At 37.1% G+C, this 16,795-nt stretch overlaps 1 protein-coding gene across 1 annotated transcript; it reads right to left on the bottom strand.

The window, feature by feature from the left end:
* Positions 1-500: 500 nt before the first annotated feature.
* Positions 501-4,586, bottom strand: LOC105061552 (4-coumarate--CoA ligase-like 4). Its single transcript, XM_010945640.3, has 5 exons — positions 3,167-4,586; positions 1,874-2,022; positions 1,714-1,781; positions 1,482-1,593; positions 501-1,402 (listed from the first exon to the last, which is right to left on the bottom strand). The coding sequence occupies exons 1-5, from the start codon at positions 4,569-4,571 to the stop codon at positions 1,289-1,291; spliced, it is 1,848 nt and encodes a 615-aa protein (XP_010943942.2). The 5' UTR covers positions 4,572-4,586; the 3' UTR covers positions 501-1,288.
* Between the last annotated feature and the right edge of the window lie 12,209 nt (positions 4,587-16,795).

Genomic DNA, 16,795 nt, shown 5'->3' with positions numbered 1-16,795 from the left:
GCAAAAAGCACTATTATTATTGCTTGTGAGAATGATATCATCGATATAAAGGAGAAGATATAATGCGATGCTAGCATGATGATGTATGAATAGTGAAGGATTTGATTGTGAAGTAATAAATTTGAAAGAGACATATGATGGAAATATCCTACTTAGGGTGTGTTTGGGTGTGCATTAAATATGTATAGTATGTATAAGAGTGATTACAAGAAAAAAATAAGGAGAAGATTATGGTACCAATTTAAATGGAAAATTTGAACTTGAATTTGAGTAGAGAGAGTACGAGAAAAATAGGGAGAAGATTACACCAGTAATTTGAATTCAAAAAAATTGAATTTGAACGGAGATAATTTAAGATATTTTAACTCCACGTAATTCAAGCTCTAAACTTGTGCTTATGCATGGCTTCTTCACTGATAAAAATAAGCTCATTATGAGTTCAACATGAACCGGTCACAAATAGCTAATACAAATTTACCATGCCAGATCCCGCCCTATTGTCAGGGTCTTTTTTCTTGCATTTTTTTGTTTGGCAATGGCCTTTGACATAATCTTGTACATACCTTGTAACTAGATGGCATGAACAACCGCCGCCACACCATTTTTCCTTGTTTTGGATGGGTTTTGGGGTGTTTTCATCATGTCGGAGCTTTCCGAAGGCGAGCCATGAAAATGCAATACCGCTCGATCATTTGGAACCTTCGGAGTGGGATTTGGATGGATGCCCTGCTTGTATAGTGTTGGGAGGATGGGCGAGAACAATCCAGTGGGCCAGTTTTCTTGCGGATTCTTGCGGTGTCCATTATTGCCTCCCCTGCCTCCTGAGCCCCTAATTGTAGTCTGAGTAGCGGTTGTATAGGCATGTATTCCTCTGATTTCATTAATGAAAATACTGTTCTTACAGTGCCATATCTGAGCCTGTTATCGTGTCTTTTTCTTGTATTTTTCTGTGCATGTTGCTGGGTGTATTTTGGCTGGCTCCTTTGTGCAGGTGACATCGGGGCACTGCATGAGTTTGCTTGTCCAAAAGGTGAAGTCCGTGACACTATGGCAGTATAGCATTACTGCTATCCTAATAGACGCCCACCTTTATTTTTAAGATTTATTTGTGCGAGTGATATTAGTTCAGCATTTATGTTTCTTCCGATACATACTGAGCACAACAAATTGTCTCCAATACAATTTTTGATTATCCTACCGAAAAAAGGAGCATCCAGTACAACCACCACTCACTCATTACTCTTCTCCTCCCACAGAACGTACAACGTGCTCTCAGCCAACATAGCCATCAAGGCTCGGAAGCGGCAAGCTTAATGAGATCCTTCCTTAATATCTTCCCGGATGGATTCTTGGGAATGGCTGATACAAACACCACCTTGCGAATCCTCTTGTGACGGGCCATCTAAAAATTTCACCATTGACAGGAATTAAGAACGTCATATTCGATTTTTTTTCTTATTACTCGCAATCCATGGACTCACCTGCTCTGCCACAAACTCCATCACTCCGGTCGCGGACAAGCGTTCCCCAACAGGCCCAGCCTTCCTTACAACGTACGCCATTGGGTACTGGCCCCCTCTCTCATTCCGGAACCTGCATTAAGAGTGAGTCGTGTTTGGATTAGATTAGATGCAATCATCGATGAAAATCCAATGAGATTTTAGGGAGGGAGAGAGAGAGAGAGAGGGGGGGGGGGGGGGGGGTGGTGATCACGGGATCACGGCGGCATCGGTGATTAGAGGGTGGGTCAGCAATAGTGCCTCCAGTTCTGCAGGGGCCACCTACATCACATCAGAAGGAACCACCACTCCACTATGATCAGACATCCCCAAAGAATACAATTATAAGTTCACATCATGTGGGTCGACGGTACCTGGTGGCCCCTGTATTTGATGAGGTCCTTGAGTCGGTCCACCACGAAGAGATACCCGTCCTTGTCAATGTAGCAAAGATCTCCGGTCTTTAGCCACCTCTCTTCTGAGTCCAACACGGTGCTCGTCGCTTCTGGATTCTTGAAATAACCTAATTATTAAACATAGACAATACCCAACGTACCATTAGAAAAATTATGAGCAGCTTATCAACATTAAAGATGTAGATTTTTTAGGACACCTTAACATGCAGTCTCTGTACGAACTCATACGTAAGGACAAGAGCCTGTTGACCGACCCTTTAAATTAAGGTCCCTATCCTATTCACCACCGCTGTACACCGTGCAAAGGTTGAGAGAGAGTGAAAGTTCAAAAAAATTATCTAGATATATTGAATGAATATTAAAAGAATAATGATTATTGTTAGAGCCCGCTCCACTAAGGGACCGATCAAGAAGTTTCCTAACGTTTTACGATTTAGTATAAAATACTAATCGCATTTGATATAACTATAATTTAACAAGAATAATCAACATATGCTGCTACCCACTTGTCACTTGCTTTACACAAATATATATAATAGAAAATCTTAAGAGTAGGTTCATTGATTTAACTACTATCTCACATCTGATCCTTTACAAAATTAATATTATGCTAATTCTTATAAATAGATCCTTTTCACATAATTAAAGATCTATCTGGATATTCCTACAAAAATGTCTTATGGAAATCAGATTTGTTTGCCCACCTAGCCCACATCTTCTAAGGATTTGTCAAAATACCGATCAATTAGCCTATAGCAAACAAAATTAAAAAAACTTCTTCCTCTTTTTTCCATATGATTTGGACCGCATGCAGCTAGTTTGATATCAGTTAGGTTCACATAGGCTTTCTAATTAATACATCCAGCACAAAATTCGCTCTAAATTCTGCTGGATTATCCAAACAATTTGAATTTATTGTTCTAACATAATCACATAATATGAAAGATTATGAATAAATTTTAGATGTAAAGTGCTATCAGCTTAAGTTCTCTCACAAATGGGGCAAGAAGTATATATATATATATATATATATATATATATATGCTCCATCAACAGGCTCCAATTACTAAATTACAGCTGCAATAAAAGTTTCTAATATTTTTTTCAAAAATAAGAAAGAAAGAAGAGTGGGTTCGAGCTGTATCTTTCATGCGAAAGAATGACCGGCATTCATTCCAGACATCAAAAGTTGGCATTCATTCCAGACATCAGTGGATCGCATGCAGCACGAAGCTCAAAGCACTCCCTTACCTTTCATGACGTAGGGACCCCGGATCCAGAGCTCGCCGGTGCGGTTCACTGGCAAGGACATCCCTGTGTCCGGATCCACGATCCTGGCCTCCGTGTTGGGCGACAGCGGTCCCGCCGTCCCGTACCTGCTGCTCTCCTCCGCCGAGTCCGTTGACGCCCCCATCCCCGTGCTCTCCGTCAGCCCATACGACTGCAAAATCTCCACCCAGGGATACTTCGCCCGGAACTCCTCGATCACCTCCCTCCCCAGCGGCGCACCGCCGGACAGCACCCGCCGGAGCCGCCCCAACGGCAGCGGCGTCGGCTCTTTCAACATCGCCACCAGGATCGGCGGCACCAGAGGCAGATACGTCGCCCCGTACTCCCTGATCGCCCGGATCATCTCCCCCATCTCGAATTCCGGCAAGATGACCACCGTCGATCCCGATCCCAGCAGCCCCGTCGCGAATGCCGCCAGGCCGTAGATGTGGAACATCGGGACGGTGCAGATGAACGTCTCCGGCGCGCCGCCGCCCTCCTCCAGCTTGAGCCGGTTGAGGATGATCTGGATCATCGCGATCAGATTCCGGTGGGTCGCCACGACGCCCTTGCTGGTCCTGATGGTCCCAGAGGAGTACAGAAGCGTCGCCGTGTTGTGCTGCCTCACCGTCTCCCGCCGGCGCCGGAGATCGGGCTTTATCGCCATCAATTCCTCGATCGTGTAGCGGATGCGGGCATCGTCGCCGGCGATCCGGTGGTCCCCGAGGAGGATGATGGGGAAATCGCGGTCGCGGGGGAGTTTGCCGACGAGGGTGCGGGTGGCGAAAGCGAGGATCGGGTCGGAGTCGGAGATTTGCTTGGCGATTTCTCGTGGGGTGTTTAGGGGGTTGGTGGTGGTGAGGACGGCGCCGAGGGACATGACGGCGAGGGAGACGATGGGGAATTGGATGGAGTTGGGGGAGAGAAGGAGGACAACCTGGCCCTTGCGGACGGAGAGGCAGGAGGAGAGGGCAGAGGCGAGGGTGGTGACGGAGCGCCAGAGAGCGCGGAAGGAGATGCGGCAGCCGGAGGCGGCGTCGATGAAGGCAATGGTGCCGGAGTGGCGGCGGGAGAAGAGGAAGGTGGTGACATCGAGGTAGGGGCTGGAGGGGAGGGGGACGGGCTTGCGTTTGCTGTAGAAGATGGAGTTGGAGGGGCAGAAACCGCTCCGAGGGTCCACCGGTAATCCGTTCGTTGGGTATGCCATCGTGGGAAGCTGCTGATCTCCGGCACTGGGGTGGGGAGGGGAGAGCAGTTCGACTTTGTTGCTGGGTTTGGGTTTTACGCCTTGGTTGGGAGGGAAGAACAGGAGAGAAAAGAAAAGAACGGGGGAGAAAGTATTATCTTTCAGCTCATTATATCTAATTGAAATAAGAGTGGTCTCCATCTAATTTGGTAGCCGCATGGAAAATACTTTCAGGTTATTATAAGTTTTAGTGTCATTTTGATTTTTCATCGACAAATTTTTTTTATTTAACAAATATATTTTGGAAAAAATTTTCTATTATATATTATTTTAATTTCGATGGACTTCAATTTTTTTAAGACTACAAATAAGTTGAGAAAAGCCAACTCATGCAAGCAGTTTATGCTCAGTGTTTGTAATATTTCAATCAACTTTTTAATGAACCAAGACAGATTTTTCAGAAAAATGTTGCAAATCGTTCTTATCTAAACTTGCTTTTTATAAGCTAAGATGGTGTTTGGTAGGAGTACAAGATTATACCTAATCAAATCATAGTATATTTTTTTAGTATAGACTCTTCTTTCTTCATCATGGATTAGCCTTTATGCCCACTTGTTATATCAATTTTGCCCTTTTAAATTGTAACCCACATTTTAATTTTATATATCAACTGTATTATATAAATAATATAATATCATAATTAATATTATAATAATACAACATTGCATATATAGTTGTCATACCTTCGATCCAAGATTGCGAGCCGGAGATCGCGGCAACTACCTATACTCATAAAAGACTCTCTCCATAAATATGCAAAGCATCTCATGACGATATTAAGGTATCACAGTGGAATAAAATTTAAATACTTATTGTTCAACTTAAATTCAAACAAGTAAATCAAATATCTTACATCAAATAAAATTTTATTAAAAATAAAATAAAAAAATAGATCTAAGTTCAATGAAGTTGACAGTACCAAATCTCATCCCTAAAAGTTCTCTCCCAAAATTATTATCCATACTCATAATTAATTATCTGAATCTAAAAAATAAAAGAAAGAGGTAATGAGCTAGATAGCCCAGTAAATAATGCATATCTCTATTAGATATTTCAGATATTATCATACATATATAATATTCAAAATCAATGCCACGAGTAACATAAAAAAATATTTCATACTTATTAAATAAATCAAATAATTTTAATATTCATATATATGCGTAATCATAAATTTGATTCGAATTAAAGAGACATATAACTCAACAGCCTTACTATGGCCAATATATAACCTCCATTAGTAGGATCCACTAAACACTGGTGCACAAATCTTATTGGCAATGTCTACTAACTACTGACGCACAACCCCTACTGACAGGGTTTGAGTATCAACATATTATCTTTATTGGTGGGGCTCATTGATTATTAACATATAATCCCCATTGATGGGGCCCATTGATTACCAATATATAATCTCTATTGACAAGGTCCACTAAAACATAGTTAGACTGAGAGCATAAATCCAATCCATATCAAAATACTTTTATATCATAACATATCATAATTTCTACCAAATATATGCGTAATCAATAAATCATAATATTTTAGAATTATTTTTTGTTCAAAACATAATTTCATAAATTATGCATAATTTCAAAAAATAATTATTTATTTTCAAAAATTATGAAAGATCTCGAGAAGATAGTTCATTACTTATCTCTTACAGAACACTAAATGAATAGATTGATTAACTTTGAAAAAATCTTTCAGAATCTATTATTTAAAATTATATTTTTAATATTAATTTTAATTATAACTACATCATAATAAAATTCAAAATCAAAATCTCACTTTAGATCGGATCAAAGATTGGGCATGTTTTCCAAATTAGATTTTTAGGGCAAGATCAAACTAACCATGGACAACAAATCCCTAATTTCATAAATCTAAGAAAAGAGAGAAAATATCGAAGAGAGAGAAAAAATTAAGGAGAGAAAATCTGACATTTTAGAGAGAGAAAATTAGGATTCAGGCTCAAAGCATGAAAAAAGGAAAGAGAGAGAGAAACTCTCTCTCCTTTCTTTTCTTTTTTTCCTTTCTTTTTTCTTTTTCTTTTCTTTTCTTTTCTTTTTCTCTTTTTTTTTCTTTCTTTCTTTTTTCTTCATTTTTCCTAACAAAATAGGGGACGTTGGTGTCCCCATTTGTTTCCCCAAAGTAGAGATCATGGCTGCACGGTGGTGGTCGGTAGCAACTATGGCTGTGACATCACAATCCAAGGAATCCAGACTGACGGTCGGCGGTGACCATCGGTGCTAGAAAATAGGGGATATTCTTATCTTAGTCTTTTCAGCAAAGTCGGCGATCGGCGACAGTGTCTAGCATGATGGAAAGGAAGGAAGAAGAGGGAAGAAGAAGGGCCGAGATATACCTTGGTCTTTGACGATCTATCTAGCCTGATTACTGGCAAGCACGATGAGGGCTTTCATGAAAAAATTTCTGGCAATCTCTGATAGATTGAGCCTCAAATCTTGATGGAAGGAAGAGGGAAGACTCCTCCCTATTGAAGATTTTCGACTCCATTGAGGAGTCATTCAAGAAGTAGACCCCTTACAGGAGTCTTCTTCAAATTTCTTTTTTATCTTTTTTTGAAGCTGCTTTGAGATCTGTGCATAGGGGTGTGGTATTACAATAGTATTTCTAGTATAAAATACTATGATATCATTATGCTATATAATATGAGATAATATCTTAACAAATCATGATATTATTGGATTTTAGATATTTTGCATGTAGATTTCAAAAAATTTTGACAAACAAATAGCGAAAGATTAGATTAAATTAGATTTAATCCTATGCATGCATAAATCTAAATCAAATACTTAAGGATCTAATTCATATGATGATAAATAAAATTAAGAGTATCTAATTTCAGAGAATAAAATAATTTTGAGAACAGAAGATCAATTCTCTAAATTGCTATCCTTATTTTTACTCGGATCGGATCCGATAGATACTTGAGTTTCTGTCGGAGCCATGTATATGCTCGGTCTTTGCTGGTATCCACACAGAGATGACTTGATCAAAGCACCGAGGCCTTTAGAGTACTAGCACTTTGCAGGTCTCACTCCTTGACTAAGATCTGGATCTCTTTTTTTAGAACTTGAAGAAGAAAAGCTACTGCACGAACTTTTCGTGCTAATCTGATGGGATCTTTTCAGGATGCCAAGAAGAGAAGAAAGAAATCTTTTCTTCTTCTCTTCCTCTCTCTCTAAACTCTCTCTCTGATCTAATCTGAGGATGAAGTGGGGCATGGAGATGAAAAAGGAGAGGAGGGGTGCGTAGAGAGATGACTTGTGGTTATATCGAAACTTGAAGATATGGAGATGAAGGAGAGGAGGGGGCGTGGATAGATGACTTGCGGCAAGGAAGGAACACCTAGAATAAACCACGCACACCTTCACTTCCTCCTCAGATCAGATCAGAGAGAGAGATTTTAGAGAGAGGAAAAGAGAAGAAGAAAAGATTTCTTTCTTCTCTTCTTGGCATCCTGAAAAAATCCCATCAGATCAGCGTGAAGAATTTATGTAGCAACATTTCTTCTTCAAGTTCTAGAAGAAGAGATCCAGATCCAAGTCAAGGAGTGAGGCCTACGAGATACTAGCACTTCGAAGGCCTCGATGTTTCGATCAAGTCATCTCTGGATGGATATCAGTAAAGGTCGGACATATGCGTAACTCCGACAAAAATCTTCGATATCCGTCAAATCCGATCTGAGTAAGAAGAAAAATAGTGATTCAAAAATTGATCTTTCCTTCTCAAAATTTTTTGATTTTAGATCTATTTAATAAATCTATTTCATCATGTTAAAAGATCCATAGGTGATTTATGTTTTAGATCTGCGTACTCCATGTGAAAATTATTTTCATATATGCTTCCGCTAGGTTAATATAACCTGAAAAATTTTCAGTATGCCCTTATCACTTAGAACTCCAAGAGATATATCACAATATGGTAACAATTTTATTATCATAATATTATAATAAATACTATTATAGTATTTATATTTACATTTTGTACGTATAATATTTCATTCCAATAATAATTTGCACAGCATAACAATATGATTCCAATTTACTATTATAGGAAGTCCCTAGCAAGATCCGTTATCTATTACTCACTTCAAGGTTAAAAAGATAATTTCATAAATTTAATTAGTTTTTAATTTAAATAAATATGATTTTCACTCATAATGTCAGTGAAATCATTATGTCAAATGTATTCATGTAAAAATAATGTTTGTGAAGATATACATTCAAATATCATTTTTTGGAGGGTATTCACATAAATTTCAATATTTAGATTCATATTCATGTAAAAAAAAATCTAAGGATTTTTTTTATAGGTATATCCTTCTAAATATATGAAATTACATGAATACCCTAAGAAAATTAATATTTATATATGTACTCTTATAAAATCTTTTTTGTAAGTTTATCCATTAAGAATATTTTAATTATTTCAATTTTAAACTGCTAATTTTTTTAATAACGTCATATGCAAGAAAAAAAAGAAGAATATATATAAATTAAGTACTTTATGAAAGTATACATATAAATATTAATTTTAAAAGGATATTCATATAAATTTTAATATTTAGAAGAGTATGTTTGTGGAAAAAAAATCTAAAAATAATGACTTTATTTAATATTTTTTATTCCTAAACCATTATAAATACCTGAAATTGTATGAATATACTCATAAATTTATTATTTGCCCAAACACTCTTATTAATTATCATTTTTCATCTATACCTTAATACTATCTAAAATTATGCGAATACCATCATAAATTATTTTTTTTTTACATGCACATCCTTATGTATTAGTTCCCTTTGCATCCATACCATTAATTGATGGAAGTGTAAAAAGAAATAAATTATAAGGATGTATACATAAATATTAAATTTATAAAAGTATATATGTAAATTTAGATATTTTAATGGTATATATATATATGAAATAATTAATTTAAAAATATATACATAGGAATATATATGTAATTTTAGATATTTATAATTATATATTGTAAAAAAACTTTTATTTATATTACAATGGTTTGTTATAATGAAAAATAACATGCGTTGAACGCATACCCTAGGTTTTATATTTTTTGGGTACAATATTCTAGATACTTGTAGACGAAGAACGTATTTTAAAAGTGGGATGAACGGCATGGAACATTGCGTCGAACGCGTAAAAGGCGGTAGTTCAGCTGGCGCAATGCAGCGATTTAGCGGACAGGCTCTTTTGTCCCTTACAGCATCCTGTAACGTGCCCCTTTAGTGGGACCCGCATTGTAATTGGCTTCCTATGGCTGCTGGGTGGGGAGTAGTCAAAGAGTAAGATGATGTTTGCTGTTAGAGAACCACAGCGAAAGTTACGGGGGCCGTAGTGGATGTCATGTGAAAAAAGATGGGTATAAAAAAAATTCACCACCCTCTGACCATCGACGCCGCCAGAACGGACCAGAATCAAGGCATTCAACGATGGCTCCCTCTACTCCGAGGGTTTTTATTTTTGAATATTATTTGTTTAATAGTTAATTCCAAAGATTCCTCCATTCCTAACTTATTTTTTGATTTATGGTCCAAATCATGAATTGAATCCATGACTTCAATGCCATCTCAACTAAAATCATGAGTTCAATCTATGATTTCAAATCTAGGTGAACGCACGATATGGCAAAAAAAAAAAAAAAATAAAATTGCCTATTCAACCTATGTTTTTACTGAAATTAATTAAATCATTGGTTCAACATACGATGTCAATTTGAAATCTAGTCTTAACCCATATTTTTACTGAAATCATGAGTCCAACTCATGGTTCCACTGAAATCACAAGTCCAACCCACGATTTCAGTGAAAACATGAGTCCAACCCATGTTTTCAATATTTTTAAATTCCATTCGAACCCACCCTGCTCCCTATCTATTTGAGAAATCTCTCTCCCTCCTGGCAATCTATTCCTATCCTAAAATCGACCTCATCCCCACTCTAAAATCGATCTAATGGCTTCAAATGTAGAGATATTTCGAAAGAAAAGATCAAGTAGAAAAAAGAAAACAATCTTCATATAGGTGATTTATTTTTAAATAATGGATGTAGCAAAAATTTTATATCAATTTTTTTCGAAGAAAATTATGGGGGAGAATAGTCGATGTAAATTATTTTAGTAATTTTTGAATTGAATTTTTGTTCGAAAGGATGGATTGGCTTTCTACGATTATGTTGAATAAGTCAAGATATCCTACTCTAGTTAAATATATTTATAGTAATTTTAGCTTCTATAGTTTAGCTTATTCTATTTTATCTTATGTGAAAGAAAAAATTATCCAGTTTGATTGTAGTGCTGTTGGTTAAATTTTAAATATTCCGTCAAATGATAATAGATATTTAAATAGTATATATTGGGATCATAGAGATTTAGATTATCATACCTGTATTAAAACTATTTTTGAAAATGATAGCTTTAGCTCAAACTGCTAAATCTAGTGCATATCTATTATCACTTAAAAATAGACTAATTCATCATATTTTTATATTTAATTTTCTACACAAAGAAGATTATAGAGATAATATATCACATATGAATATTTATCTCCTTAAAATGATTCTTTCAGATGATATGGTTAATTTATCATTTTTAATGATATTTATATGAATGAATGCTTTCAAAATTTCAAAACCTATTTTTTCTAAGGAGCTGTTATGACTACCATCTTCGAAGTCTTTGATGTCCCATCACTGATGATGATGAAGTTATTAAGCTCACATCCATTGACACCTACAATTAATCATCTCTAAGGCATATGGGCTATATATTTACTGGTGGGGTATGGAGGTATATGTCTGAGGTATATGAAGAAGAAAGTGATAGTGAAGGAGAAGGTCAGCCTACTAACAGAGATCAGCCTAGACATCCCACACAGTTTGCTCAGAAGTCTTCTGATCTACATGCATTGTTTGCTTGGGTAGATGTACTGGAGATATCTGGTAGGGAGGGATTTGCATATATGGATGTATGACTGGATGAGAGATTTACACAATTCAATTAGTTTGCATAGTATTTTTATCATCAGTTCTCTCTGCCTCCATAAGACCTTATAGTGGATGATTAGGCTTTAGCTTTTGGTTGTAGTATTTGAGGCTCCACTCGATGATGCATCATCTTTTTTATTTTTTTTAGAGTAATGTAATTTAGTTTGTTGTAAGCGCATTTTCCTTTCTTTTGGTGCTCACTTACTTGTCTAATGAAATCATATATTTTTACCAGTTTTATGTTGAACCTAAGATTTCCTATAAACTATTATGTTTCAATTAACATCATGTATTTTGCTTTGGTATTAGACATCTGCGAGGTATGATCTTCCAATTACTATACATTTCCTTCATCTTTGCATCTGCATGATGAGTTGTGAAACATTTATCACAACGTAATATACCTTCAACAAGTCCAAGTTGCGGTGGCATACAATGGCTGGGTATATGGTAGCAGTGGTAGTCAGGTCCTCATCGAGGAAGATGTCCCATCCTCTCAGCAAGACCCCCTTGCGAACTTGATTTATGAGCACCAAACTGAAGCGAATTTCAGTGTAGAGGCAAAACGATAATTTTAATTTTTTTTTAAAATTATAATTTTACAGTAAAAATTATTAATTAATCTAATTAATTAATATGTATTAACCCTACATAAAGATCTGAATATGATATATATAGCATGCATTTAAATCTAAAATTTCGAATTCTACAGTAAACGTTTTACTGTTATGTGTTCAAAACACATTACCTTCGTGTAGGTAGTCGATCGTTGCAGTCTGATCACCATCAAAAAGGTCTGATCATCGCAATACAGCTATACAGTATGTCTAGCCTCCATGGATCGTCCACACGAAACTTTCGATCTGATTGGCTCCTCACGAATGCTAGTTCGTTGCAGAACCCTTTCGATGGCCGATGCTGATCAAACTCCTTCGATCGATGTCTGCCGACTCTTCGGATGCTTTGAATCATCAACAAAGGTACTTGAGAGATTGATGAAGCTCTCTCTGAAGTCTGGTGAGCTCACGACACTCGTAGCTCACCTTCTCACTTCCCGAATCCTAGGTAGAAACCTTAGGGTACTCTCAGAAAAAAACCCTACGCCCTTTCTGTTTCTTTTCTTTTTCTCTTCTTTTCTTTTCTTTTCTCATGCACAGAGCCTTTCTCACGCCACCCTTTCTCTCTCAGAAAGTCATACGCATACCCCATCTTCTCTTTCCTTTTTAAAATAGTGCAAGACCGCATCTTTATCGCGTCTTCACTGCGTGAGAGGATAAAGCTAGGTGGTTGCTCACTTGAATTCAAATTAAATTTGAATTCAAATGCCAACCAACCAATCTTTATCCACTCTTGGTGTGAGAAGAAGAGAGTGTGAGTTCTTTGTGCATGGAGAGTTTACACGAGAAACTTTTTCTCGTGTAGAGCAAGTGGCGCACTAGTGGATAAGGTGGCGCATGGGATTAGTTGCTCATTCAAATTCGAACATCATTTGAATTTGAATGGCCAACTAATCAATCTTTATCCACTCAAATGGCACACAAGGGAGGGGCGTGGGAAGGCTTCTGCGTGGGAGAAAATTCATGAGAACTTGTTTCTCATGAATTCAAATAGGCGCAGGTGGGTGAGGTGGCGCAGGGAGATAAGTCAAAGTGGTTTGAAATTTTAAACCAATCTAATTGAGCCAACCTTATCAAAATAGATTAGGCACAATTAGACTAAGTTAAACCCAACACAATTAGGCTTAATTAGACTCAATAAAATTTTAATCAAATCAAGAATTGACTAAGCCCAACCCTTGATCAGATCAGGGACCAAACCACCTTGGCGATTAGGTCAACTCTTAACCTAATCAGATCAAACCCAACTGAATTCAATTCAATTGGACTTGATCTAAAAATAATTACTCAATCAAATTAAGTTAATTAGCGATCAAATCACTAATTAAACCTCTCATAAATACTGAGTCCAAATTCGATGGGCAATCGGGCATCAAAATCCATCAATATGAAATCTTGATCGAAGAGTCCCAAATCAGTGGGACTCTTGACCCCGGTACCCAAAATATGTGAAACTCATGATCAGAGAATCCTGATTCTTGATCACAGAGTCTCAGACATGTAGGACTCAGAGTCCTCAAGTATTAGGACTCTTGATCGAAGAGTCTCAGTCCAATGGGACTCTTCACCAGCCATCAGATCAGATAGGAACCTCTAATGTGTGTGACCCCGCAGGTTCGAACCTAAGTCGGTAGCACAGGAACCAATTTTTGTACTAATCGAAGTGACCATCTAGCAATGGTATCCGACATTCGGATAGGTCGAATAGTCACAATCGCAACATTCAGAACCTACGTGAATATGGTTACTATATAATTCATTCCTTTTGACCCTTGTGTATAAGATGACTCAGGGTTAAACTGTCAATCCTGATCAGATCATCCGAATCATGCTCAACTCAAATAGTCCTGTGACTCCTCACTAGGACTACCTTGGTCAAGATTTTGCTAAATTGAAACACGACTGTACACAGCTCCTGAACTGGAGTGGTTAATCCCATCTTGACACACGCACCGACAAGTCAAGTACTTGACTATACCCAGAAGCCTTCCGTCACTGAATTAAAAATTTAGATAGTCCAGTGCCTAAGTGCAGTGAGTTGCTTGCAAGTCACTGTGGCAGTCTCAGGTCGGAGGGACAGTTATATCCATATCCCATCGGAGCAAATTTTGACAGCAGAAAAAGCTCCGGAGTCGGTCACGTTCAGTGTAGATGTACCCTTACATCTCACCTGTATGCCATACCAGTATTTTCACACTCCTTGGTTAAGAGGACAACCAACCCATATGGCAGACAATGACCTATGCTTGATAAACGTTGTTGTCCTTGGTAACAACGTATCATTTGGTCACGAACATGTTTAAGGACTAAACGATAAATCCTTCCTTGTCGAGTCAAAATAGTCCTAAGGACTTCACCACAACACAGGAGTTCATTAGAAGATGAAATAATTTATGATGAAAAAATATCAAAATAACTTTTATTAATTTATAATTCATATACTAATACAAGAAAGAGCACAACCGTCAACAGGCTGATGATTGGCTTTGAAACACTATTCCTAACACAAATAAGCTTGGTTGTAATGTGTGATCATGATTCCTCGGGTTTTTAGGTTTTAGATTTTTATGGTTTATGGTTTAGGAGGTTTTAGGATTTATTATCAAGTTTTAGGTTATAGGATTTCATAAATACTTAGTAATCTAACTATTGAAATGAAAAATAAAAGATTTGTAATAAAAAAAAATAAAAATCTGACTGAGCTGGTGAAAGATAGAAGGGCAATTGATTGCCTATACTATAAGAAAATAAGAATTTAGCAACTAAAAAATTGGTTGTAAAATAATAAAAATCGATTGCTAATTTATTTTGTGATCAATTTTAATTGGTCACAAAAACCCTGATTGTAAAATTTTATGACCAATTTAGTGACCAAAAGATAAAAAAATAATTTAAGTTTTATAATATTTTTTTTAAAATTGATTGCAAAATTGATCTCTAAAATTGGTCACAAAATTGGTTGCTATATTTATTAAAATATTTTTTTATTGATAAATCAATCATAAAATCAATTGCTAATTATTTTTAAATTTTTTATTAATAAAATTGATTATAAAATTGATCACTAATTATTTTTAATTTTTTAATTAGTATATCGATTATAAAATCGATCACAAATTTTATTAAAATATTTTTTATTAATAAAATTGATTGTTAATTATTTTTAAATTTTTTATTAATAAAATTGATCACAAATCAATTGCTAAATTTATTAAAATATTTTTATTAATAAATCATGCCCAAAATCAATCACTAATTATTTTTAAATTTTTTAATAATAAAATTATTCAAAAAATTAATTGCTAATTATTTTATTTTTTAATTAATTTATCTATCATAAAATTGATGGTTAATTTTGTTAAAATATTTTTTTATTTATAAAATCAATCGTATAATCGATCACTAATTATTTTTGAATTTTTTGATTAAAAATTGATCACAAAATAAGTTGTAATTTATTTTTGTAATATTTTAATTTTAAAAATTGATTTCAAAATTTGAATTTTAAATTTTTATATGATTTTATATTATTTTTTATTTTTATATATTTATTTTTATATTATTATTTAAAATAAAATTTGGTTGGTGCGGTCCATGGAGCGAGGCATGGACCAACGATCGGTTCCCCTCAATTTCTCGTGGTCCACTATGGACTCGGGGCGTTTTCCATCTGTTTCTCATGGCTCACGGCCAGGAGAGGCTGTTGCGGGCAGGCCGACGAGGGGAGGCCATCGTGAGCGATCGCTAGGGAGGGGAGGGGGGGCCATCATGGGAGGGTCAACATGGAGACGTTGGAGAGGAGGGTGGCTATCACGAGCAGGCCAACGAGGGGCGGCCATTGCAGGTGGTCGTCGGGAAAGGGAGGGGAGCTGTTGCAGGTGAGCCGATGAGGGGAGGCCGTCATGGGCGATCACCGAAGAGGGGAGGGCAAGCCATCGCAGGTGGGCTGGGGAGGGGAAGAGGGGGTTCGGGCATCGGGGTGGGGAGGGGGTATGTCACAGGCGGGCCGATAAGGGAGGTTGTTGTGGATGGTCATTGGGGAGGGGAGAGGGGGCAGTCGAGGGTGGGCTGACGTGGGGAGGCCAGAGGGGAGGAGAGGCCATTGTGGATGGGCCGACGAGGGGAGGCCATCGGGGGCAGTCATCGGGGAGGAAAAGAGGGGGTTCGGGTGCCGGAGAGGAGAGGGAAGGCCGTCATGGGTGGGTTGGCTAGGGAGGACGTCGCGGGTGGGCCAATGAGGGAAGGCCGTCTGTTGTCGAGGAGGGGAGAGAGGGCCGTTGTGGGCACATTGACGAGGGGATGCCAGAGGAGAGGGGAGGCCATCACGAGCGGTCATCGGGGAGGGGAGGGTGTGCCTTCATGGGCGAGCTGACGAGGAGAGGCCATCAGAGAGGAGAAGAGGGGATTTGGGCACCAAGGAGCGGAAGAGGAGAAGAGGTCGGGGAGGGGAGGGGAAGGTGGGCTATAAAGAAGAAATCTATAGCGCCAATTAATTTTTTTTTCAAAATTAAAATTTGCTATCGATTTTTCAGTTGTAAAACAATAAAAAAAATTTATGATCAAAAAATCAATCATAAATTTAATTATAAAATAAAAATAATTTAAAAATTTTGTGATCATAAAATTATAATATTTTACAATCAAAAATCGATTGCAAACTTATTTATAGATTAAAAAGTAATTCAAAAATTTTATGATCAATTTTTGAATAT

The sequence above is a fragment of the Elaeis guineensis genome, chromosome 11, assembly GCF_000442705.2.
Source record: "Elaeis guineensis isolate ETL-2024a chromosome 11, EG11, whole genome shotgun sequence".
In the NCBI taxonomy this organism is placed as follows: Eukaryota; Viridiplantae; Streptophyta; class Magnoliopsida; order Arecales; family Arecaceae; genus Elaeis; species Elaeis guineensis.
This window is presented reverse-complemented; position numbering and strand designations above follow the sequence as displayed.

Coding starts and splice junctions, on each gene's coding strand:
- LOC105061552 (XM_010945640.3), bottom strand. CDS start 4,571: ATGGAGACCACTCTTATTTCAATTAGATATAATGAGCTGAAAGATAAT. Junction 2,023..3,166: donor GGGTCCCTACGTCATGAAAG/GTAAGGGAGTGC, acceptor TTTAATAATTAG/GTTATTTCAAGAATCCAGAA. Junction 1,782..1,873: donor TCAAATACAGGGGCCACCAG/GTACCGTCGACC, acceptor GATGTGATGTAG/GTGGCCCCTGCAGAACTGGA.